At 40.9% G+C, this 25,642-nt stretch overlaps 2 protein-coding genes across 11 annotated transcripts in view; both read right to left on the bottom strand.

The window, feature by feature from the left end:
• snap91a (synaptosome associated protein 91a) overlaps nt 1-16,337 on the bottom strand; it is a 57,503-nt gene extending 41,166 nt beyond the window's left edge. For all 10 annotated transcript variants that reach the window (XM_039620101.1, XM_031740250.2, XM_031740251.2 and 7 more), the window contains exon 1: nt 15,396-16,337. In XM_039620101.1, the coding sequence (XP_039476035.1) occupies nt 15,396-15,525 (130 nt within the window). In that variant the 5' untranslated portion in view covers nt 15,526-16,337. The remainder of the gene's footprint in view (nt 1-15,395) is intronic.
• A 1,305-nt stretch (nt 16,338-17,642) lies between these two features.
• The window catches only part of dop1a (DOP1 leucine zipper like protein A), a 27,877-nt gene continuing 19,877 nt past the window's right edge, over nt 17,643-25,642 (bottom strand). Inside the window, exons 21-37 of the mRNA XM_031740255.2 lie at nt 25,284-25,466; nt 24,189-24,314; nt 23,775-23,909; nt 23,420-23,475; nt 23,169-23,273; nt 22,738-22,804; nt 22,442-22,586; nt 21,947-22,026; nt 20,443-20,552; nt 20,133-20,282; nt 19,807-19,868; nt 19,446-19,598; nt 19,201-19,337; nt 19,052-19,107; nt 18,773-18,937; nt 18,429-18,558; nt 17,643-18,260 (exon numbers count right to left, since the gene is read on the bottom strand). Of these exons, the coding sequence (XP_031596115.2) occupies nt 17,952-18,260; nt 18,429-18,558; nt 18,773-18,937; nt 19,052-19,107; nt 19,201-19,337; nt 19,446-19,598; nt 19,807-19,868; nt 20,133-20,282; nt 20,443-20,552; nt 21,947-22,026; nt 22,442-22,586; nt 22,738-22,804; nt 23,169-23,273; nt 23,420-23,475; nt 23,775-23,909; nt 24,189-24,314; nt 25,284-25,466 (2,169 nt within the window). The 3' untranslated portion in view covers nt 17,643-17,951. The remainder of the gene's footprint in view (nt 18,261-18,428; nt 18,559-18,772; nt 18,938-19,051; nt 19,108-19,200; nt 19,338-19,445; nt 19,599-19,806; nt 19,869-20,132; nt 20,283-20,442; nt 20,553-21,946; nt 22,027-22,441; nt 22,587-22,737; nt 22,805-23,168; nt 23,274-23,419; nt 23,476-23,774; nt 23,910-24,188; nt 24,315-25,283; nt 25,467-25,642) is intronic.

Here is a 25,642-nt window from a genome sequence, read left to right as displayed (position 1 = left end):
TTTTTTTTGGGGGGTCACGCCTATTATTTTGCCCCAGAAAAGCCGTACCAGATAAATGTTTACACAGTAAAATATAAATGTGCCCATAGACCTTGAACAGCTTGATTTACTGTGATGATAATATAGTCTGAAATGAACCTTCACTGTTCACTGGCCTGGTTCATCGCTCATCATATGACTAATCTTTTCTGTCGGTGAACAGATCTGTTTTTGCCAGCTATATTTACTGATTAGTCTTCCTCTAATTACTCTAATTGTCCTTCCTCTTGCCCACATCCCCTGTATCTGAAAACTGCTGTTGCTATCTGAGATTTAAATCAAACAACAAAAGAAAAACTTACTTAAATTAAATCAGTTCTGCCTTCTGGCTTGCTGTGGGCCTTTGCTGTACTAGTCAGTGTATCAGCTGTTCATTTCCCCTAAGTATGAGGGTCTTCCTTGTGTAAACAGAAAATTGTCTAGCTTGTGGATTTCTCTTGGGTGCAGCAAGTTGTGCTCTGAGGAAGGCTCAGCTGTATGCTGAACCAAGTGCTGCAGCCAAGACATTTTTTGTTGTTGACTTTTTTAGGGGGGTTGTTGCGCTTGTTTTTCTGATAAAGAAACATTTATCTGTGTGTGCGTTACAGAAAGTGTGCTCAGAGGTGAGGAAGCACAGAAGAAACATGGTACACCACACATAGGTGTGCACATAGCATCTGGTGATGTCATTTACTCTCTGAGGTCTAATTCAACATAGATGGCAACTTTAACTATATATGTTGGGGAAAGGATAAACTGACTTTTTGATGTATGTCAGTTAGCATGATGACGATGATTAATGTTATATTATTATTATTACTAGCAAAAACCTACCCAGCTGGAGGTTTTTCCAGGTCAGCCTGTGGCACTTCGTTAAGGTATTAAGGCAGACATGCATGTTAATTAATCATTTTATTCTTTTTTTCTTCATTATATATCTCTAAATGTGTTTCTTCGTCTTTTTCTTTGCAAGCTAGATATTCATTGTGCAGAACAAAGTAATCAGTTACTATTAGCATCACTGTCTGATGAACACTTATTTACAAATTTGCAAGGCAAAACATTTCAGTGACCTCAAACTGCATCTGTGCTACAATTTGTTTAGGAACATTTAGTTATAAACCACAATGTACACATAATGTACACGTGATGTAACAAACACGTAAGGTGACAGGTTGTTAGCGGGGGATCAGCTGGTAGTGCTCATAATAGACATAAATTGTAAGGATTTGAATGTTATAAAAATAATTCCCAAAAGCTATATAGACACTGATACCCTAGGCAATTCATATATTAAGTTTAATCAAAATTCACTAACAGATTGATTAACAAGGACTTAGGGAACAGACTACATATGTACATATGATAATTACAGTAAGAATATTATTATCATCATTATTATTATGCAACTTCATTGTCAAGATTTAGGAGAACAATTTAATAAAAACTAACGTGATTACCAAAGGTTAGAGTTTTGGTCAGGGTTAGGGCCATTATCAATGAGAACGTTGAACTTAGTGGGTTAAACTAAACTCTTAAGAATCAACAGAAGCAGTAATAAACTACTGAAAACAATCTAGCCTTGAAGTAGTTTTGAAGTAGAGTAGGGTGTGTCAGGCTAACCATGCTAAAAGTGTTAATGGGGAAAATTTAGTAGTTCTGTGCCTCTCTTTATTAAACATTTTTCCCAAAATTAACTCAGCAACAGCAGAGTTATGTTACAAGAAGTCAGTGTAACCACCTTTGCATCACAACTACAGTATAGCTAGCATACCACTACCTGGAGCTAACTGCAAAAACTTAATTCATGGAGCAAACTGACACTTTCTGGTGCGAAAAGACAAGAATGTGCAGTCGCCTTATGTCTGACAGTTTTAGCAGCATTAACAAAGCCCACACCCACAGCAAATGATCATTTTCTTAATTAAACACTGATCACAAGAAGAAGAAGAAGAAGAAGTTTTTTATAGCAAGATAGCAGTCCTCAAGTAGCTGCTTACATGCTACTTGTGGAGTCTACGGAGATCACTTTAACAGAGGCATGGGTGGTGTGAAACCCTCAAAACTATTTTAATCTTTTTTTACAACTCAAAATGTTCCCACAGTGCCCCTTACCTGGTGATTCAGTGAGTAGGGGGTACATTTTCTTGTGACACTTTGCTTTTTATTGCAAATGTCAGATCCTGAAGCAGATAGAAAGAGCAGGCTAATAAAACAGCAGGAAACCCTAGCCTCCCTGCATTATTGATACGCAGCCCTGGGTACAGACATGCCCCTTTACTGTGGGAGATTCTGCTGTTGTTTATCTGCATACCAGAACAAAGGAGTGTATGCTTGCATCCAGTCCTGCCCATTTAAGCACAATAACCCCCTCTGCCCCAAAAGATTCATCTTCACTGTAATCGGCATGTTTTCATTCTCAGGCTAGCAAACTCAAGGGCACCGCGACCTCCAAAGAATATGAGTAATAGGCCTGAGAGGGAGGGTAAGAGGTGGGAGGAATTAAGAGAAAAGGAGCAAATACTTTCAATCTGGTGCTCACATTTAGAGTAGATGGTCGGATAACAGCGGCATGGGGGATCCATAACCCGGCTCATTAATCTGGACACACACTGTTGGTAGGAGAGTGCACCTCCCACACATTGCTTGACATTAGAAAGACATTCGGAGGCTTTTGCAGAACCCTGCTGTGAGATCAGCGCAGCAGTACATGGCCAGCCTTCTCAACAACCTCTTTTACTCTTGCACTTGTTCTCTGCAGCTCACCATTAGGCAAGCACTGCACTCGAACAGTATACAGAAGAGAAGAAGAACGAGTGGGAGTAGAGATGATGCAGGAGAGTCGAAATAAATAAAATGAATATCACAGTCCATAACTATTTGGACAGTGCGTCAGTATAAGAAAAGGAAGAATTGTTTTCTAGACAGTTAAAAGTAACTGGGCACTTCTTCCCCAGCTGCACCATTTTAAGCAAAAATCTTTAAGAGTTATAAAGGGAACTGGTCCGTCACAATTTCCAAGCACAAGAATACAGAATGGCAAGCTTGCAGATAGAAATCGGAAAAGTTTTGTTGTTATTTAGCTTTGAAATACAGTGAAATTAGGAGTGAAGTTGAAATGAAACCATGGAGAATGAGTAATGCTGAGTAAAAAAGCAAAAAGAAGCAGGTAAACAAAATGTAAACACTGTTAAACTTGATAGAAAGAAGAAAGTGTGGTTAAAAAAGAAGGAACAATTCTTGAGATGAAGCAGGCTCAAGGCTTGGGTATGTCTGGCTGCCAATGGAACTGCCAGCATGTGCGGATGAAAGCCACAGGACGAATGTAGAGGTATATGGGAACATGCTGACACGCTGTGTTCAGCCAAATGTGGCAAATGCATTGGACAAAATTTCATAATTAAAAAATACTAAATTGCTAAACAGGCAACTTTTAGCCCTTTTACATTAGTTTGTACTCCAGTTGGTTCTGTGTGGCTTGAAACGGTTTTTAGGGTTTTCCATTAGGCAGTAATACCTGGTACCAGGTACTTTTTTAGTACCTTCTTGACCAGGCTTCCAAGCGATCCGAAGTGATCCGAAAATCTGACGTTGTCAGACTGCATGGCAACAATTTGCCAGTCAGTGACTAACACCCTTTCCCTGAACCTAATCAAAACTTAACTGTAACCCTAACCTTAAAACCACATTTTGAGCCTCAAAAATGCCTTCAAATTTTTCAGGACCGGCGTTTGGTCCCCAAATTGGTGACTGTTCGTCCCAACAGGTATAGTGGCATGCCAATTTTTGGTCACCACAAAGTTGTTTCAACAACTACACACACACACAAACGCACGCACACACACACACACACACACTGTGACAACAGCAAGCTGTCACAGGTGTCAAAAACAGCAAGATTACAGCACTAGATTGTATTCGTAGCTCACAGGATGTAACCGAAGCGCAATGAAAATGTTAGCTGCAGAGGCAGCCAGCACTTTCTGTGATGATATCCACACTGACAGCATAGGGTCAACAAGTGGAGGTGCTTAAAAAGATGTCACTTTGTGTCAACTTTACTGACATATTTCAGACATGCCAAGCCTCTGCTGTTACAGAGAAAACTGAACTGCACATGTCTTCAGCATTTCCACCATGCTTGGAATGAAGGCCAAGTCTCTGAATCCCACTGAAGATAAGCTAAGCCATGCTAACCTGCCTGTGGTTTCATATTTGCTACAGATACAGAAGTGGTATCACTCTTCTCATCTAATGCTATCCGCGAAAGTGTGCTTCCCAGAATGCTCACTCTGGATTAATCCCTCAGTGCAGAGACATGAATCTAAAATGATAAAAACAAAGATGGAAAATAAGATGGATATTTTACAGAGATATTGTCTGCACTAGACCGCCTTTATTTAGGGCAAATAAAGTTGAACATTGACCATATAAACGAATACAGACACGCTTCAAGCCCCTTCCCCCATCCTCCATCCTTCGAGGAGGCAGGAGGCCTCTCAAACATGGTAACACATTGATGGTGACTCATGTTGTGGTAACAGCACCATAGCAGCCAAAGGGGACTCAGCACGCTGTTTACGTTTCTCCCCACCTCCAACACACACACACACACACACACACACACACACACACGCAGAAGGTATTGTATCCTGTGTTTGCTCTAAGCAGAGTATAATCGCATCTCTGGGTAAAAAAAACAAAAAAACCCCACGAAAAACCCCTGTTCATTAGAGTGACTGGATTTAGAGAGAGCTGGTGATAATGATTGCAGAAAAAAAATGGACAGAATGTCAGCCGTGACGCTTAATCAGGTCATTATAATCAACATCGCAAAGGTTTAAATATTGTGTAGATATAGAGGAGCGAAGAGAAGAGAAGAGCAGGTGGAACACGATGCCATACATTCCTGAAAATATAACCTTCAAACTGTAAACCTGTTATAGCTCCTAAACAGCATGAGGATTAAGAGGTGAGGGGCAACATGAGCAGCGGCAGCTAAAGATGGAGGCTATTAGGAGCAGCAGCAGGAGTTGTGGTGCCCGTCCCTGAAAACAAAGACATCTTCATTTAGCAGATGTTAAAATCCTGTTACACTAGTTATCTAGTTGCTTCCCTTTAGGCTGCAGATACCCTGCGTGTCTTCTGATCCACGCTCTAGGCCTGTATCTAGTTGAAATTGTTGACCAGCTGCACAAAGAGATGCATTCAAGCACTGCTCATAAACTGCTCATTTCTAAGGCAGTGGAAAACAAATCAGGTAATAACAAAACGGACCTGATGGTTGAAGTAGTTTTGTCGCAGTTGCTGTTTCACTGTGCTACGGTGGCAGATGTTGAGTAATCCACCAACTCCAATCAATCCAGGCAGAAAGAACCAAAGCGGCATCTCGAACACGCCCACGATGGAGGAGCAGCATCAGATGCGGTGGCATTTCTCTACTCAGCCGCCGCCTCTTTAAAATTCTAATATTTCAAAACAGCAGCATCTCACCGTCATCCCACACATCTCTGTTTCATACATTGATAAGTGTGGGGAACATGGCTTGCGTGTGTCATTTCTCACTCCATTGTGAACCTCTGAGGGTACGTGCGTGCCAGCATGGCAGATGGCCACGCTAAAAACATTTCTACTGATTAATTTAAACTTAAAGTTAGCCCATGTAATCTACTGAAACATTAACACATTAAAAAAAAAAAATACATTGTATCTCTTAATTGTGCACATATAGTTCTGGAATTGTATTTTCACACCACAACAACGAGAACACCTCATATTAATTCAGTTTATTTATATAGCACCAAATCACAACAACAGTCGTCTCAAGGCGCTCTATATTGTAAGGAACAGACTCTACGATAATACAGAGAAAACCCCAACAGCCAGACAACCCCCTATGACCAAACACATGTTGATGGCGGGAAGGAAAAACTCCCACTTAACAGGAAGAAACTTCCAAGAGAACCGAGCTCAGGGACGGGCAGCCATCTGCCATGACTGGTTGGGGGTGAGAGGAACATTAAATGTGCCTGCTTGAGTTTTCTGCTGTTTATAAAAAATGCCAGCAATTCTGGTGAGCATATTTCCTTCCTCATAAAAGCTGGATTTTAAGTTAGCTTGGAATCTTTTAAGCATGTTTGCAGTGACTTTGTTTATGGCACACGCTCAGTGCATATTTAACATTTTGTGCGACTAACAAAAGAAACCCCCAAAAACTACCGGCCTTTTTAGAAGTGATCTTTGTACACCGCTATAATCCTCATGCCCTTTAAAACGTTGGCCCATTGAAGCACTTGACTCCCAGCTGCACCTCCTCACTTGGATCCACATTCAAGTCCATTCATGCTGAGATGCTGCCAAAGGCTTGTGAATGCACACATGCAGCCACGTGTGTGCTTGTGTGTGTGTGGAGGATATCAAGATCCTTCTGTAAGACACACTCATAGCATGTGGGGTGTCGGGCAATCTGTGCTGCTGCCTGAGCGCTAATCTTTTAAGAGTTTAGAAGACTTCCGATCATCTGTCAGGCTCTTAAAATACTTTTTTTTTAAAAAGTGATATCAAATACTTGCTAAGCCTCCACAGACACACACTTACTGAACTATTAATCATTGTGTTTTGTTTTCTCCAGCCTTTTAAAAACCCAAGGTAAAGAGGCATGAACCTGGAGACATGTCTGCTTATATTCTCATCCCACTCTTTTCTAATATCATCCATTTATTGTGCTTTTCATCCTCAGAAACGCTACAGCACCTGATTCAGTCTGAATACAGTAACTTCTAATTTTCTCCCATCTCTCTATCTCACTGCACGGTTTTGGGATCACAGCTTGCGGAGCTTACTGCCCTGGATGTCACTTGAACCAAACGAACACACATTTGGCTGTCAGTGGAACAATCCATGAGAGATATTTTTAGACCTTGAGCACACAGCTCCTAACACAAAGTGCCCTTTTACAATTCAGCATGTTTTCTCCCCCCTTTTTAAATGACTTGCAAAGTGAAGTTAGTGCATGTTTAGTGTATCATTTTGCACTGATAGCAGACTGATCAACTACAAACATTATCTATTCACTTGGAGAGGGACAAAAAATGTGCTGCTGTCAGGTTTCAGGCAGAGTGAGAAGCAGTGCTTCACATTACAAGCCAAAAAGCCCCCAAAAATGAAATACAACAAGGATTTGATATGAAAGAAGGCAACCAGTTATATCTTTGCAGCATCTTTATGTAATTAAAATATGTAAATTGCTTCAGTAATAGAGTATCCTAGAGCCAAATACACATACATAAATCCATGTGATTGTGTGGATGACAGAGTGTATTTCCAGGGGTATTAATGGATGCCAAGCATGTCGATATAAAACAGGACAACAGCGGTGTTGGAGGATCTTGGCAACAAGTTTCACTGATGATTAAGATGCATCTTTCTGCTAGCGGTAAAAGTAGACATTTTTTCTCCAAGCAGCACACTGGGTAAATGTCAGCTATGGGTAAAACAGGATGTAATGTCAGACAATATAACCTAAGGCTGCTTCTCCTGCGCAGAACAAATTACCTTTGTCACATACAATGAAGCAGTTTGATTGAAAAAAAAAAAGTATGAACTCAAGAGCTCCATGAATTTAAAATGTTAAATTAAAATAAGTTCAGCTAAAAGATTTTCAGCTCCACATTTGGAGCTGATTTATTCATTTCTGTTCATTTCTGACATTGGTGCTGTGACTTCTTAATACAATTACACAAACTCAGGCAAGGTTCTAAATTTTGACCCCCCAACATCTTTCATCTCTTCTTCTCTTGCTCCCCATTATAAATTTATATTACTGGTGTACCCTTTGCCCCCTTGTACAGTTTTCCTGAAGGTAAGAATTTATCCTGTTAATCTGTAACGTTGTATTTCACAATTCAAATATACATATGTTCTCTCCAGTACCACAAGGTCTTTAGCATTTTGGCACTTGTAGCAGACATTTTAACAGCTAAATGGTACTAGCTTAAAGTTACAGTAAGCTATGCTAATGCAATTTATTTGTAAGAGTTGAAACAATGAGTTTTACCTCCATGCATGTTCAGCCTGTCACTGCCAAATACATTTTAATATATAGTTTTTATTTATTTTTAATATAGTGGGGGAAAGCATGTTTAAAAACGAAAGGTTTAGCTTTAACATAAGATAGAAAATAAGCTAACAAGGATGTTAGCTTAGTGTAGGAGCAAGCTAGGTGTTTTACTTCTGTGAATGGCTATAGACAGGTTTTAATGTGTGCAGTTAGGTCCACAAGCTGTTGGACAAACACCAACATGGTAGATTCAAACAATCAATATGTGATTGAAGTGTAGGCTTTGCAGACTTTTAATATAGACTGAAAATGAATTGGACAATTGAGTGACGAGTAGTTGAGGTGAGGCCTGTTCCCAGTGAAGCAGACATAATGTCTGAAGTTGGTTTAAAGTGTTGAATTTGTATTTGATAGCTTATCACTGTATTTCAATATGATGCCAAAAGCACAAGACATAATAACCCTGAAAAATCAAAATAAACTTATTAGAGAGAGAAAAACTAGGAAAAACTTTATGGACACAGCCGAATCAACAATCTGAATTATTCTTAAAAACAAGGACTTGCCAGCTCAGCAACACCACAAGATCTGAAAGACCACAGAAGACAACTGAAGTGGCAAATTATTTCCATTATTAAAAAACCCATTTTCACAACGTCTAACCAAGTCAAGAACATCCTCACATAGGAAGAGGTATCACTGTCACACAGTCTATAATAAAGAGACACCTGCATAAACAGATATATGCAGAGATTACAACAAGGTGCAAAACCCTGGTTACACTCAAGAACAGGAAGAGCAGATTAGACTTTGCCAGAAAACATCTGAAGGAAAATCTGCAAAAAAAAAATGAAGAAGAAGAAGAAGAAGAAGACAAATAAGTGGATGTGAAACCAAGATGAACTTGCAGCTGAATGATGGGAGAAGTATTGAGAAAGAGAAAACACCTCATGATCCAAAGCAACATTATCTGTCAAACACGGCGGAGGAAGTGTCATGGCATGGGCATGTATGACTGGACACTGACAAATAGGGCTGCCACAAACGATTATTTTGATAGTCGACTAGTCACCGATTATTTTTGCGATTAGTCGACTAATCGGATCATGCATCCATTGGACGAAACGCGTACAGCTTATTGCACCAGCAGCATCTGCTCTTATATAACATTAGCTTACAGTTTTAAGTGTTTAGGGTATGTGCTAACTAAAAATAAAGACAAGATGATAGTTTATTAAATTTAATGAGATTTACAGATTGTTTCGGTAAAGTTTAATAAACTCCTTGCTATCTAAAATATAACGGGACACCGGAGTATATTCTCGAGCATCTCACACTTCTGATAATCAGTTGTCTGCTTGACGTTTATTCAGCCGTGTATAAACTATAACTTTAATCTCAGCCAAACCGATTTACTCAGGAACAAATAAAATACTAAAAAAAGGCCAAACAATAACATTTTTAAGTTATCTAAGTGACTTATATATGTTTAACCTGAGTAGCGAAAGACGGTGGTGGGTTAGAAAACGATTTGCCGGGAGTCCGGTGTTCTCACGGGCTCTAGTGAGCCTTGCCCCGGCTAGCTATCGAGCTAGTGGGTAACAGACGTCTCCGAAAGCGCCGGAGCGCTTTTGAAAATATATGCGGTGTCTTGATAAACTGAGCAGATATTTGAGGTTTACACAGCTACATTCTCTCCTGAAAATATGTTAAACGTTTATTTTGTGACCCAGAAAGATTAATAAGAGTAATATTAAAACTAACTAGCTGCCGCCATTGTTGAAAACTGAGCAGGGGGCGCTATGAATTCTGGGACACTGCTTCTTCTTCTTCTTGAGTGTAACGGCAGCTGGCATCCTTGTACATGCAGTGCTGCCATCTTCTGTTTCAGTCCGTTATTACACTCTTAAATCCTACTACTTATTCCTGCGTCTTTTGTGATCTTACAAAGCTTCAAACGACGCGTCGACTATTAAATCAGTCGTCGACGATTTTGATAGTCGACGTAATCGTGACTAGTCGACTAATCGTGGCAGCCCTACTGACAAACAATGATTTCACCGTTATATTTCCAACCCTGGTGATTCTGTCTGTTTAAAATTACACAAACAATAATTTCCCTGTCAGGGGGCTGGGTCTGTGACCGAGCATTTTGGGTTATTTTGTATTAGTTCGTCTTAGTTGAAGTTTAGTCTAGTTTATGTTATCGTCCATGTCTCCTTGTTTATGAGTCTTTTTCTGTTTGTCATGTGTTATCTCCTTGTCTATGTAGGTTCCCCTTGTGTCTCTCTCCTCTTTCCTGTTTTATTTTGAAAGTCTGTGTTTCCATGTTCAGTGTGTTTAGTTTTGCTTCCCCTGTGGCGTCAGGTTCATTTGTGTCAGCTGTGTTTCCCCAGGTGTTTCCACTTCCCTCATTACGCTTCGGTGTCCTCTATCTCCCTCTGTTCCCCCTCTGTTGGGTCGTCTCTTTGTCTCACATCATGCTCTTCAGGTCTCAGGATTACTTTCATGCTTCGGTTCAGGTTCAGGTTCAGGTTCATGTTCATGTTTCTTGTCACAGTTTTCGGATGCACCTGTTCTGATTCATGTTCATGTACCATGGCATAGTTTTCATGTTAGTTTTAGTTTATCCCAGTTTAGGTTTAAGTTTAGTTTTTTCCCCAGCCCGTCTTGCCTTTTTTTCTGTTTGATATCAGCCTTAATAAACTGCTTGCTTTTTGTTATACTTCGTTTTTCTCTCCCATGTCTGCTTTTGGGTCCACACCTCAAACACATCGGCCATCCTGGCCGTAACTTTCCCTCAAACAGTTTCTGTCTATATAGATGCCTATAACCTCAACGATTCAGTGACTTGCACTCACTGACCTCTCACCAGCTTGTTTCAATAACTTCCTCATTTTTCCAATTATTCCAAAACCAAATAAATGCACTAAATTGTTCATTTTTGGGGCAAAAAGTTCCTTGGATAAAAATCCAGTCAAGGATCACTGATTTCATTGGTGTAGGAAGAGGACTGAGGACTTTCCATGTCAACACCCCCGAGTCATTCTAACTACCAGAAATCCCGAAGCACAGGCCGAGGGGGCGGTGTGGCAGCAATTTTTCACACCAGTCTATTAATTAACGAAAGACCAAGACAGACTTTTAATTCATTTGAAAGCCTGATGCTTAGCCTCGTCCACCCCAGCTGTAAAACTCAGAAACCAGTCTTACTTGTTATCATCTATCGTCCACCTGGGCCTTACACAGAGTTTCTCTCTGATTTCTCAGACTTTTATCTGATTTAGTGCTCAGCTCAGATAAAATAATTATTGTGGGTGATTTTAACATCCATGTAGATGCTAAAAATGACAGCCTCAACATCGCATTTAATCTGTTATTAGACTCAATTGGCTTCTCTCAAAATGTAAAAGAACCCACCCACCACTTTAATCACACTCTAGATCTTGTTTTAACATATGGCATAGAAACTGGACATTTAACAGTGTTTCCTGAAAACCCTCTGCTGTCTGATCATTTCCTGATAACATTTACATTTACAATAATTGATTACACAGCAGTGGAGAGTAGACTTTATCAAAGTAGATGTCTTTCTGAAAGTGCTGTAACTAAGTTTAAGAATATAATCCACCCACTGTTATCATCTTCAATGCCCTGTACCAACATAGAGCAGAGCAGCTATCTGAACGCTACTCCAACAGAGGTCGATTATCTTGTTAATAATTTTACCTCCTCACTACGCACGACTCTGGATACTGTAGCTCCTGTGAAAACTAAAGCCTCAAATCCAAGTACCTGACTCCGTGGTATAATTCTCAAACACGTAGCCTAAAGCAGATGACTCGTAAGCTGGAGAGGAAATGGCGTGTCACAAATTTAGAGGATCATCATTTAGCCTGGAGAAATAGTTTGCTGCTTTATAAGAAAGCCCTCCATAAAGCCAGAACATCTTACTATTCGTCACTGATTGAAGAAAATAAGAACAACCCCAGGTTTCTCTTCAGCACTGTAGCCAGGCTGACAAAAAGTCAGAGCTCTACTGAGCCAACAATCCCTTTAACGTTAACTAGTAATGACTTCATGAACTTCTTCACAAATAAAATTTTTATCATTAGAGAAAAATTACCAATAATCATCCCACAGATGTAATATTATCTACAGCTACTTTTAGTACCATCGGTGTTAAGTCAGACTCTTTTTCTCCAATTGATCTTTCTGAGTTAACTTCAATAATTAATTCCTCCAAACCATCAACGTGTTTTTAGACCCCATTCCTACAAAACTGCTCAAACAAGTCCTGCCATTAATTAATTCTTCGATCTTAAATATGATCAACCTCTCTCTAATAATCGGCTATGTACCACAGGCCTTCAAGGTGGCTGTAGTTAAACCTTTACTTAAAAAGCCATCTCTAGACCCAGCTGTCTTAGCTAATTATAGGCCAATCTCCAACCTTCCTTTCATATCAAAAATCCTTGAAAGAGCAGTTGTCAAACAGCTAACAGATCATCTGCAGAGGAATGGCTTATTTGAAGAGTTTCAGTCAGGTTTCAGAGCTCATCACAGCACAGAAACAGCTTTAGTGAAGGTTACAAATGATCTTCTTATGGCCTCTGACAGTGGACTCATCTCTGTGCTTGTCCTGCTAGACCTCAGTGCTGCGTTTGATACTGTTGACCATAATATCCTATTAGAGCGATTAGAACATGCTGTAGGTATTACAGGTACTGCACTGCAGTGGTTTGTATCATATCTATCTAATAGACTCCAATTTGTTCAAGTAAATGGAGAGTCCTCTTCACACACTAAGGTTAAATATGGTGTTCCACAGGGTTCAGTGCTAGGACCAATTCTATTTACATTATACATGCTTCCCTTAGGCAGCATCATTAGAAGACATAGCATAAATTTTCACTGCTATGCAGATGACACGCAGCTCTATCTATCCATGAAGCCAGGTAACACACACCAATTAGTGAAACTGCAGGAATGTCTTAAAGACATAAAGACCTGGATGGCCGCTAACTTTCTGCTTCTTAATTCAGATAAAACTGAGGTTATTGTACTCGGCCCTGAAAATCTTAGAACTATGGTATCTAAGCAGATTCTTACTCTGGATGGCATTACCTTGGCCTCCAGTAATACTGTGAGGAACCTTGAGTCATTTTTGACCAGGACATGTCCTTCAATGCAAATATTAAACAAATATGTAAGACTGCTTTCTTCCATTTGCGCAACATCTCTAAAATTAGAAATATCCTGTCTCAGAGTGATGCTGAAAAACTAGTTCATGCATTTATTACTTCCAGGCTGGACTACTGTAATTCTTTATTATCAGGATGTCCTAAAACTCACTGAAAAGCCTTCAGCTGATCCAAAATGCTGCAGCAAGGGTACTGACAGGGACTAGAAAAGAGAGCATATTTCTCCTGTTTTGGCTTCCTTCATTGGCTTCCTGTTAAATCCAGAATTGAATTCAAAATCCTGCTCCTCACATACAAAGTCTTAAATAATCAGGCCCCATCTTATCTTAATGACCTTGTAGTACCATATCACCCCATTAGAGCACTTCGCCTCGCTCTGCAGGCTTACTTGTTGTTCCTAGAGTATTTAAAAGTAGAATGGGAGGCAGAGCCTTCAGTTTTCAGGCCCCTCTTCTGTGGAACCAGCTTCCAGTTTGGATTCGGGAGACAGACACTATCTCTACTTTCAAGATTAGGCTTAAAACTTTCCTTTTTGCTAAAGCATATAGTTAGGGCTGGACCAGGTGACCCTGAATCCTCCCTTAGTTATGCTGCAACAGACGAGGCTGCCGGGGATTCCCATGATGCATTGAGTTTTTCCTTCCACTCACCTTTCTCACTCACTATGTGTTAATAGACCTCTCTGCATCGAATCATATCTGTTATTAATCTCTGTCTCTCTTCCACAGCATGTCTTTATCCTGTTTTCCTTCTTCACCCCAACCGGTCGCAGCAGATGGCCGCCCCTCCTGAGCCTGGTTCTGCCGGAGGTTTCTTCCTGTTAAAGGGAGTTTTTCCTTCCCACTGTCGCCAAAGTGCTTGCTCATAGGGGTCATATGATTGTTGGGCTTTTCTCTGTATTTATTATTGTGCTATCTACTATACAATATAAAGCGTTTTGAGGCGACTTTTGTTGTGATTTGGCGCTATATAAATAAAATTGAATTGAATTGAATTGAATTTCTATTTATGCCAAGTCTTTATGTTTCCCAGATGTGATGCATGGATGGTGTTTATATTATAGACAAATTAATAGTGTGTTGAATATCTTAATACAAGCTGTATTATATCATTGTGCAGAAAAAGCAAAAGGCTGTGTTATTCACATGTATATGTTCTGATCAAATGCAAAGAAGTAAAGACACCACTAGCAGTTGCAGTAACGCTGGTTTTTAAAGCTTGTTCTTATTGCTGTTTTTGGTCTGTTTTTTGCATATTTGTTGCCAAAAACTACTTAAAGGCCTTGAGACAGTGTCATTCATTTGCATCCTGAACTAAAAAACACTCTAACTGAAACCTCCACCTTTGCTGTGTTCACTATTATCTATTCTGCACATGAGTCATTGCAGAGTTCAATCTACTTTATGTATGGATGACCACTGGGGATATTGACTGTCCCTGAAATGGTGTGTTATCAGTAAATACAGGCCCATTCCACCCTTTCCAAAAAGCTAATAGCCTTTTTTTAATTGAATTGGCACCACCTCCTCCTTCATTTGACATCCCTGTTCGTGCAATGAAAAACATCAAGAAACTGCACCAAGAAAAAAGGAAATCTGTGATAAATATGTTGGCAGTTTTTTCAGTGCTACCATAGAGGACAAGGTCTCAGGCAACAACCACACCTGTGTGCTTAGTAGTACTGAAACTACTTTTAGCCTTTTAATTTTGCAGTAACTAGCATAAGAGCAGCACTGGAGGGAGAGATAGTATGCAATCAGAGGGACTTTTATCTGTAAGTATCTGGTTGGAGGCTCTGTGGTTTCCCTATTCTGGCTCTACACTAATGCACAGTGAGCGGGTGAGAGGCCCTGTAATTATACATTAACTTTGGCTTGGTCAATTAAGACTGAAAGCAGTTTCTGTTGGTGGTCTTTCGGTAGTGTGTGTGTGTGTGTGTGTGTGTGTGTGTGTGTGTTCATACACGTGAGTATATACTATGACTAGAAACCCATCCAAGCATATTAACACACATGGAGGAACGGGGTGGGGGTAACCATCATGGCTTTGGTGCAAGGCCTAGTTGTGCATGAGAAGGATGGATGGAGGGGTTACTTAGTCGTAGATGTACTCACACTCCAGGTGTTTCTTCTTCGGGGCTGTCTGTTCGTGCGTGGTGGCTTTGCACACCGCTCGGCACACCTCGGATCCCGTCAGGCTGTACTGAGCCGCGGCGATGCGGTCCGTCAGCGTCTGCCCCGACATCTTCTCTCCGCGGAGTCCAACCAGCAAGCCTCCAATATGGTCCTACCCCCCCCCCCTCACACACACACACACGCCGGAATGAGCGAGCAGCCTCAGTAATCCCAGCCGCCCTCGAAAACACCACACAGACACAAGCTCCAGGAAAAGAAATATTAGGGCACTTTCTAAAGAGCCGCAATTGATTTGAGTTGCATAACAAGCGGAGAGCTGGTATTCCCACTCAGATCTGCTGGATCTGCATGCGTTTCTGGAACGATCATGAACTGACTTTCTTCCCTGAAGGCCAGTATCCGGTGATAATTACAGTCTATATGCAAAAAAAAAAAAGAAAGAAAAGAAAAAAAGAAGAGGGCAAAAAAGTAAAATGCTAATCCAGGTTTTAATTCAGTGTTTTCCCTCCGTTTTTTAATGAATTTCTTACTGTTCCGCGTTATGGTCGGACAGTCTCCCTCACAATGCCGTCCTCCCGGGATGATGCTTGTCTCTTGCCTCCCCCTCCTCCCTGTCTTCCTTCCACTTGTCTCCTGGATAATCCTTACCGCCACCACCAGTCTCACAGTCCCTGAGTATCAGCGGGGCGTGCAAGGGAACATCATCATCATCTTCATCCCACACCATCCAGGGCAGCGTTTTTTTCTCTGTTTGTTTGTTTTTTCTCTCTCCTTCTCCTCCTGCAGCCCTATGCTTCCTCTGCGCCTTCCTCACCGTCAGGTCCGGGGATGCGCGCTTCAAAACGGGTCGTTGGATGGCGGTGCTTTCGGTGGACTTACATCCTTCCGTTTATTTAATTATTATTTTATTTATATTTCTCAACACGCCCTGCCCCCTCCTTTGAGTCAGGTGACGCAGTGTTACCAACCCCACTGCAGCCTCTTTTATCGCGAGAGCTCAAGGGAGAAGCGAGAGAGGGGGGGCGACTGGGGTTGGTGCGTGAGGATGTGAAGGGTTAATACCGCTACTCTACAGCCGGGTTTTGGTGCCTGTCATGCTGCTTCCGTACTACGAAGGTCATAAGAAGCGTGCAGCTTCAGGGAGCACGATTTTATATAACCACGCGCAGCCAATCAGCGGATTCGGCCCTGTCCATGGTGCTGAAGTCTTCTGGCGTCGTGCTCTCAATCACATTTTCTGATCAGCATTATGCAGTTCTATCAGTCGTTTTTCATAAAAATGTATATTAAAAATGTGTTAATGTACATTGGAAAGACCTACATATAAAATACAATCATTTTTCATGGCACTTAGAAATGTATTTTAAATATATTTATTTTTAATAGCGTATAATAACAGCTGTGACCTTCTCTCTCCCATCTGAAAGCGCTCATCTCTCAATTATCAAATCAGACTACTCTGGAGAAAATATGAATGTCCTGTATCCCACAGACTGACTGTTGATTTATCCTTTGACCTATAAACCCCAGCCAGGATGAGGACCATGTATATCCATGTAAATGCATTTTATCCAGCTCCTTGTCTTTATTATGTTTGTGCAGACAATTTTGCCTGATGTATAGTTGAGGATGAAGACCACTATATTTCACTATTTATGATGTGATTGTCTTTCTTGAAGGGATATGAATAGCAGTTTCCTCATTTGGTTCAGAATCTGAATTGACCTCAAGATGGACTTTATCTTCAGGCACCCCCCTAATCTACAATCTAAGTTGAAATCCAGAGCTGTCAGCTGTTTACTTCTGCTGCCCATTTTGTAAAACTCTTAACAGGCCACTATATCATACGTTGCTGCTCAGGATACTGTTGTTAGGACTCCCTTGCAGACAATGTTTATATGTTTTGCTCCTCTCCTGCTGAGTGTCTACTCAATATAGGTGGAGTTGACCAACAGGAACTTAAAAGGGTACCATCTAAAGTCCATGCTGACACGGTACTCGACCCTTTTTGAGTAACTGTGGTCATGGATGGCTCCAGAAAAACAAGATGCCGATGACAACAAAGCTAATGTGGAAACCAACGGGCAATGCGGTAGTGGCTGTCTATCTTTTATACACAGTCTACACCTGCTCAGATGAGAATGGAGAAGAGACTGAAGAGACTTGGACTGAATGGCAGGGGCATAGTGTAAGTTCTTTCTTAATATTTAGAAAGAGAAAAACATAGCTGATGTAAACTTCTCATTAGAAATCTTTATTAAGTCACATCGATATGGAATGGCACGGCATCTTCACTTTATCCTAAAGGACTCACATGAAATGTTGAAAGTCATCAAAGCTGCTTCATATATACAAATAATTAAAATCAATAAAGTAGCTTTTAAAAGTAAAATCATTATAAATACCAAAAAAAAAAAGAATGTACAAACTCCTCCCCAAGTTTATAGTCCCATATAGTTTTTTAATGTACAGGTTGAGGTTCACTAGTGTTGATCAGTTGTGTGTTAATTCCCTCTCCCTCCGCTTGTTTTGACCTCACGTCTTGATGAGGCCCTCTAGAAAGTCTTTTTCAACCATCTCCTCGATGTTCTGTCGAGCTCGACTCCAGAACACTTTCTGGCTCTCCAGTTTGTGGCCCTCCTTGTGGCCAGGGAAAGAGGCATCTGTGCGGTTGTGAGCGTAGGCAGGGCCTGAGCGGCTGCTGGCCTTGCTGCTGAACACCTGGCTGAGCAAGTTGAAGAAGGGCAGCAGCTGCTCCATACTGCGGATCACGTAGAGGGTCAGCATTAGGTGACCTGGCTCCCAGGACAGGGTTTGGGTGGAGCAGTCCTCCTCTGGGTTTTTCTATGAGGAGGAGGCAAATAATTTACTAAAGCTGAAAATTCACCTGCCAACCCGCAGAAACTACAATTTGCAAAACAGGCTCTTTTAACAAGCACTTTCCTCTTTGTAAGAGGCACTCATTTGTCTTCATTATTTAATAACCTGTGCAGACAAGAGAAGATGAGATACCTTGGCTCGTTTCCTCAGCAGCTTCACTAGTCGGACAATGTAGGGCTTAAACTCTCTCTGGTGAGTCCCCTGACGTCTCACTTCCAACCCCGAATCGTCTGAAGCCTCTGGGATGAAGGCCCAGCGATACCTGTAATGAGGCGTGACATACTCAGAAAGATCTCCATTTTCAACTGTTTAATGACTCAGAACAGCTTTAAAGGAGTGAAATTCACATAATCAATTATCACAATGTACCCTTCCACATCTCAAATACTGACACACAGGCACACACTTCTACCTAAACAAATTATGTCTGTTATTTATTCCCTGACGATGACATGCAAGCTAGTGTCTGTACTGACATCTGAAACTGAGGCAGGCTCTCGGGAGGCAGCGCCAAGGCCAGATCCAGAAGCTTGCAGGCAGAGAGATAGAGGTTGAGCCAGCGTTGACTGTTGTAGGAGGTGGAGAAGCCGTTCCCTCCAGAATAGGTGGTCTCTAGCCCAGCCACAGATGGCCCGGATGTCCTACAGGTGAACAGGGTTTTGTTTAAAAAAAAGAAAAGAAGGAAGACAGGAGTGAGTTGTCTGTGATGTACATTTACCACCACAGACCAGTTTGTTATAACAAGACATTGCTACCTTGATATGTCCTCATCTGCTGTCAGCTCCTGCTCCATCAGTAGAAACACCTGAACCTGCAACATACAAATGTGTGAGTGCGTCAGTGTGGGTAAAACACAGGCACAGCTGCAGCAGGGGTCAGATTTTATGTAGCCTGTATTGCTAACCAGCTCAGTGATCATGGTGGGCCACAGAGAGGTGAGGTGCTGAGGTGACATGCGCAGCAGCAGCACTCTGAAGAACAGGAACACCTGAGCATGAAGGATGGGCACCTGAGGCAGACGCAAGCTCTCCACGAGACGCTCTGTGGACAGACACATTAGAAGAAAAAATACCTAATAACTTCAGCTGGGCTTTCAGGCGACGGATAATATTAAGGAACTTCAGAGTGGTGTTTTCTGTGTGAGGTTACCTTGTATGTCAGGCAGATATTTCTGATACTGGTCCACTTCGCTGCTGTAGATGGTGAAGGCCAGACGTTTAAGCAGCATGGCCCTCTGCTCCAGCTCAGCATCTCTGTTGGTGAACAGACTCAGGGAGCTGCTCTGGGCTACAGCCACCCGAGCTAACACACACACACACACACACACACAAACGTGAAATGTGTTATTACTTCACCTGACACAGTCTTTTAGCTTTTAATATCTGTAACATGTTAGAATTTTTTGAGCCGTCAGTAAGTGGAGGGAGGGAGGGAGGGAGGGGATCTGATAAATGATCTGTCAATGCACCCAGTGATATATCTCCAAATTCTAATAGGGAAACTAGCTTACTCATGAGGTCTCTGAATGTGGTCTTGTCATGAGTCATCAAGTGGTCAATGATCGCTCTCCAGCTGCAAAAATGAGGAAAATTATGGAATAATTTCTACAAGCACAGCTCTGTTATATTTGGCAACAGATTATCTTCATGCAAAAATAAAACATAGTGAAGCTTTTACTTTAAAATCTCTCTCTGATGTACCTGAAGTGTCTTTGTTCATAATTCTATCCCCCTTCAATTGTGATCTCTTAAGTGCATTTCTCTCTTGTAATAACTTGCATTACAGCTGTACAAGTCTTCACCCTCACACAGTTAGTTTCCTCTCCTTCCTACTCACTGGCTGACGCAGGAGGAGTCCATCTGGAAGAAGGTGTGGTCCATGAAGAGGTCGAAGGCCTCCTTCTTCCAGGATCGCCGGGTGTACTGATACCCACTTAGACTGCTCAACAGTTGGATACAAGCCCGGTAGCTGGGGGCGTTGTGAGCGCTATCAGAGAAAAATTAGGAATGATCAGGATGTGAAGCATCCATGCAGACATTCAATGCATTTTATTATTGATTATTTTTTTTAAAAAAGAAGAAAATACATAGTGTTATTTCTCAATAAGGACAAAAGCAGAACAGAATACAAAGAAGCTCATCCACACCTGTGGTTGCGGAGGTAGGGAACTACGTAGTGCATGATATTAACCAGCAGCGGAATCACCTTCTCCTTCTCATCACTATAGAACACCATGTCCAACAGATGAGCCAGCACCTGGCGGATACAGCCAACATTCATTGCGTCATTTACATTTAAATCTTAGTAAATGGGGAAAAACCAAGCAAATGTTTTCAAAAATAGAGAGCAGATAGTTATGACCACTGAGCCTCAACACATGCTTCCTGTGTTGTTTGGTTGCTACGCAATATATGGGTCCAAGCTGAGATTTGCTGTGTCCAATTCCCACAGTATGCACTATTACACTCAATATGTATAATACTGTCCAACTCTGTGTACATAAAAAAGGGCTTGTATGATTTTAGATGCAGTTTTTGGTGACTTCATATCACTTGTTAACATGTAAACCAACCTTGTTTGAGGTTAAAAAAACAAAACCGACATAAGACAGAGACGGGGGAATCCACCCAGGTCAGCAAACATTTTCATATAACATGCAAGTTTTATGTTCTGATGAGTACCGAAGTTAAAGTTAATTATGATAATGCTTTAAAATGACTGCTCAATTAACTGCTTGACGCATTTCAAGACGAGTGCTGAGTGATGAGACCTGCTTCCAAAAGAACTCGTAAAAGCCATATTACAGCAAAGAAACTTATAATGAAGAGTCCTTGAAGTTGGCTGCCTTGAACACCATCCAACCACTGCACTGCATTGCGCGTTTTTTATGCTGGCATAGTTTCCAGTGCTTGCACACCTTAATATTCTCCTTGAAACAGCAAGTTTCTCATTCATTACTTTGTGCATATTAACATTTTGGACACAGTAGCATGCTAAACAGCGCCCAAGTTTCTCGCTCTTTGGTTGCTTTATTTACAAACCACATCACACATCAAACATGTTACTGATATAATACATATTTGACTGCATACTTCACTTTATTTCTGCTTAAATAAATGTGTTTTTCACAAAAGTCATGTACACTCCACATTTTGTCCTGCTCTTTTTGCCAATAGGTACTTTGATCCAAAGAGTGAAAAATACAAAATGACCATCACACTACTCACCAGCTAACAGATGCATAAACTGCAGTGCAGGACATATTTGATAAACTACCTTAAATGCACCCATCTATCTATAAACTGCATCCATGAAGCATGGGCAATATCTGCGTAATGAGCTCCACTCTGAGCTATAAGAGCCAAAGCATAACACTTAACTCAGCACACTGATTTATTATTTCACTAATAATGGTTAAAGAGTTAGAGAGGTGGTTATAAATCAGCTCTAAGAAGTTCAGATGGCCCGTGTTAGTGGACCATGGGGGTGTGTTTGATAGCAACAGGCCTAAACATTGCTGGTAAATATGAGCGAGAGCAGCTTGAAGCATAATCAAGACGAACAGTGGAATGAAGTGGCACAGTCACTGACTGATGGCTTGAGAAACAAAGACAGGGTTGAACTGAGTCACAGACACTCAGTTGTTTTACCTCGGCCAATAGCGTGAGGGCGTGCACACTGTACACTGATGGAGTGAAGCTGGAGGCCTCCATCACTGTGAGCATTAAATCTACAAAACACACATACCAAACATTAGCAGCAGCTACACAACAGATAATAACACATCCAGGCTGAAGCACCACAAAACTATTCATATTTCACATGTTTTCAGACATGTTAGCTCCTGTGAACACAAGTTTATAAGTGCTTTGCTTGAGCTGAGTTACGTTAAGAATTATTGTCTGGCATTCAGATTAAACCCGAATAGCTACATTTATGACTCTGCTATCTGATTTCACAGAATTACTGAAATCATCTTAAAAAAAAAATCAAGACGAGAAAAGGAAAACCAAGAAACACATTAAACCATCCATGGCAGAAGCAGAGAATGTAGTTTGTGTTGAGGCCAGGCATGTTTAGTGTGACTATCAAGCAACATAGCTAACAGCCTTTTCATGTATGATCGTAAGGTTCAGGCAGCGCACCTTCTACATCAGCTTCCAGGTTGGTTCCATCCACAACGATCTGAGGAGAAGGTTTCACCTCCAGGTTCCTCCTCAGCCACGTGGTTTGCTCCAACGAGGAGCCTGCAATCGTTCCGATGGCCTCCACCACTTTGTGGGTCACGTCCTGAACAAACAAATGATTTTGATTCCCTCAGTATTCTTGTTGCGCTTAATTTGATTGTATCCAGCACGTTATAATCCGGCATGTCTGTAGAGCATGGACTTGTCACATTATTATCTACAATCAAAACAACAGATCTGGCTGCAGTACCTACCTGCAGCTCTCTCTGGTCCTTCTTGTTCTCCAGATTAGGGTTCTTCAATATAAACTCGTTCAGAACTCTGGAGAAGAAAAACAAAGGAGCAAAGGTATTAAATAAGTTAAAATTAAAAACTGTATTTTGGAAAATCCTGACAGAGACCTTTATTTACCCCAGTTTCAAAAGAAAAGAGACATTTTGTTGAAGGATTCTATCAGAGTAAGCTGTATCTTGTTTGCTTAGTATAACTGGTACTACTTGCCCTTTTAAATTTATAGCATTAAGACTTTCTTTAACTATTTCAAAATAAAAGCCTTCTGGAGCTAAACTGGACAGAAACACAGAAAACATCTTTATACAAAGAATGAAAAAGCAAAGTGAATCATACCACTGTTTACTCAGTTTATGTTTACTGGACTACTGTAGCACCCAGGAGAGAAACGTACCCCAATATGAGAAACTGTCCTGGAGCGGGCAGGCCCAGCTGTATAGAGTCCTTCAGCAGTGCCAACAGAGACGGCCAGCTATCAACCAAACTGGAAACAGGAATCCTAGCACAGAAAGGGGCAATATCATAAATTAAGAGTGGTTAGTTGTTGTAATAACACACACAAGGAAAGAGTGTATTCTATGTATATCGGAATTCAACAGATATGGTGTCTAATTATATAATTATGTGAGGAGGCTGTGTACTCACCTCTGGACATAAGAATAGAAGAACTGCAGCATGCAGACCTCTAGAGAGAGGTGCTTCTGGAAAGCAGAAACAACAGTTATTGTAATGACTGAACTCTAACTGAAAGATTTCAAGGTATTCTATGAGAAAAGGGATCAAAATTAAAAAGCGCCCCTCTAAAACAAACCGTAAAGCCTCTGAAGCAGAAAATCATGGCAACAATTACCACAGTTCTTCATTTTTACTGACATAAATCATAATGATTCTCTTGATATTCACAGGAGTACATTTCTGTCCTAGCATTGTTATGCAAAATTTAGAAGTGAGACAAAAACAGATAAAGACTGACTTGAGCAACAAACAACGAAACACCAACCTTGTCCTTAGCGATAGCAGGCGGCTGTTTCAGGACCTCTTTGACTGTTTGCATAACAGTCTCAGTGCGCATGGCACTGACAGAGCGAACCAGTTCAACCAGCAGCAGCTGCTCTTCACTGGCTACAGGAATCACCTGAAAGAAAGTCATTCAGACTCAATGGAAGAAATACAATGATTTCAAGAGTGTATTCAAATTGAGGCATACTGGACCCTGGTTAAACACTCCTATTAAGAGAAAGAGAACAAATGTGCTGCTCCCACCCTTTAATTTGAAAATATATAACTTCAGCTTGCTTACAGAAATAACCACACTTTGTCATTTACTACAGCAAATAGAAAACATATTTTGTGTTACTTAAATAGCTTCAAATGGAGGCACTGAGACAATCATCCACATTTTAATTGTTTATACCTTATTTCTGACTGGAGTCTTGACCTGTTTCCTCTCATTCCAAACGTAGGCTATAGCTGCCATGAAATGAGCGCCATGATTCATGGAGATCGGACCCAGCAGCTCCAGGATCTGCTGACGGAGGTTCTGTAGAAACAGTGCACAAACATTAACCATACTTCTCCCATCAACATCCTATAATTTCAGTGTATCTTGCAGAGCTCTGATTTCTCCATGATATAGCTGCAAACAGTTTACTTCCCTAAAAGTTCTTGGCTCACATGTCATATTCAAATATGTATCACACGCAACTTTCCACAGTGAGCATATAAGTGACATAATAAACTGTTAAAGAACATTTAAACTGGGCCTTGCACTTCGCATATATAAAGTTGGTTACATAAGTAACCAAGTTATTTAGTCCTAATTATTCCTCCGTCAGGGACACGAGGCCTGTAATAATTACAAGTTATTTCAATTGCAGGACATTTCTATCCCACCTCAGTAAAACATGAAATGTTATCTGCAAGGGGCAAATAAGTATCTATAACTGCAGAAAGAAAATCCTTTAGCACCAATAATGAGATTCAGTTTTAGTATTGCTTTATGAGTTATAGAGCCAAGCAGCAACTGTTCAGGTTAGCTAACTACACAAGGTTTACAGGCTATCTGGCTTTATTTGGGCCCAACTTGCAGAATTTACTGCGTGTTTGCTCATGCCTACAAATCATTGTTTCGATTTAAACCAACTATTAAGAGCAGCATCACTTCACTAGGATAGATCACCACATTAACTTACAGTGCTTGCTCCAGACCTGTCGACAGACCAGATACTAAATAATCAGATCACTGAACAAGACCAAGATAAAACTCCATTATTCAAGTTTCTGGTTGATACTTGGTCTCTGTGTCTCTACTGATGCCAAAGGCATTTCAGATTATCTGTGAAAGAAAAAATACTTCTGAAGGCAAGTTATCTGAAATAAAATCTATTAATGAAAATCTTCTAAAAGTCTTAATATTAGAGGCTCCTTTCACCCAATTCAGTCAATTTGAGCAGTCTAACTATGAGACCAGACTGACTAGACAACCATGAATACATATAAACTTATATACCTTAGTGGAACCAAGGTTGATGTTAGATGTGGAAGCAGCAGAGGCAGCAGCTGGCTTGTCAGAGTTATCAGCCTGGTGGAGGACACTCCAAAGGAGGGTGACAGAAGACATGATGGTGTGGAGGATGGACAGGATGCCTGATCGAGCCTCAGCCAGGTGCTTCTGATCAACGTTCACTTGTAACTAAACAGCAGAACATACAGAAAGACACCGAATGCTGGTATACTGCAAAGCTTTAGACAATGAAAAAACAGAAAATGTGCAAAATCTCATTATGATTATCCTCACTAATGTATCAAATAAGGAAACCATTATTCTAAAATACAAGGGAGGCATTGCTTTGTGTAACTGAGTCTATG

This window comes from Oreochromis aureus, linkage group 11, assembly GCF_013358895.1.
Source record: "Oreochromis aureus strain Israel breed Guangdong linkage group 11, ZZ_aureus, whole genome shotgun sequence".
NCBI classification, from domain to species: domain Eukaryota; kingdom Metazoa; phylum Chordata; class Actinopteri; order Cichliformes; family Cichlidae; genus Oreochromis; species Oreochromis aureus.
The sequence above is the reverse complement of the archived record's forward strand: the minus strand, read 5'-3'. Positions and strand labels throughout refer to the sequence as shown.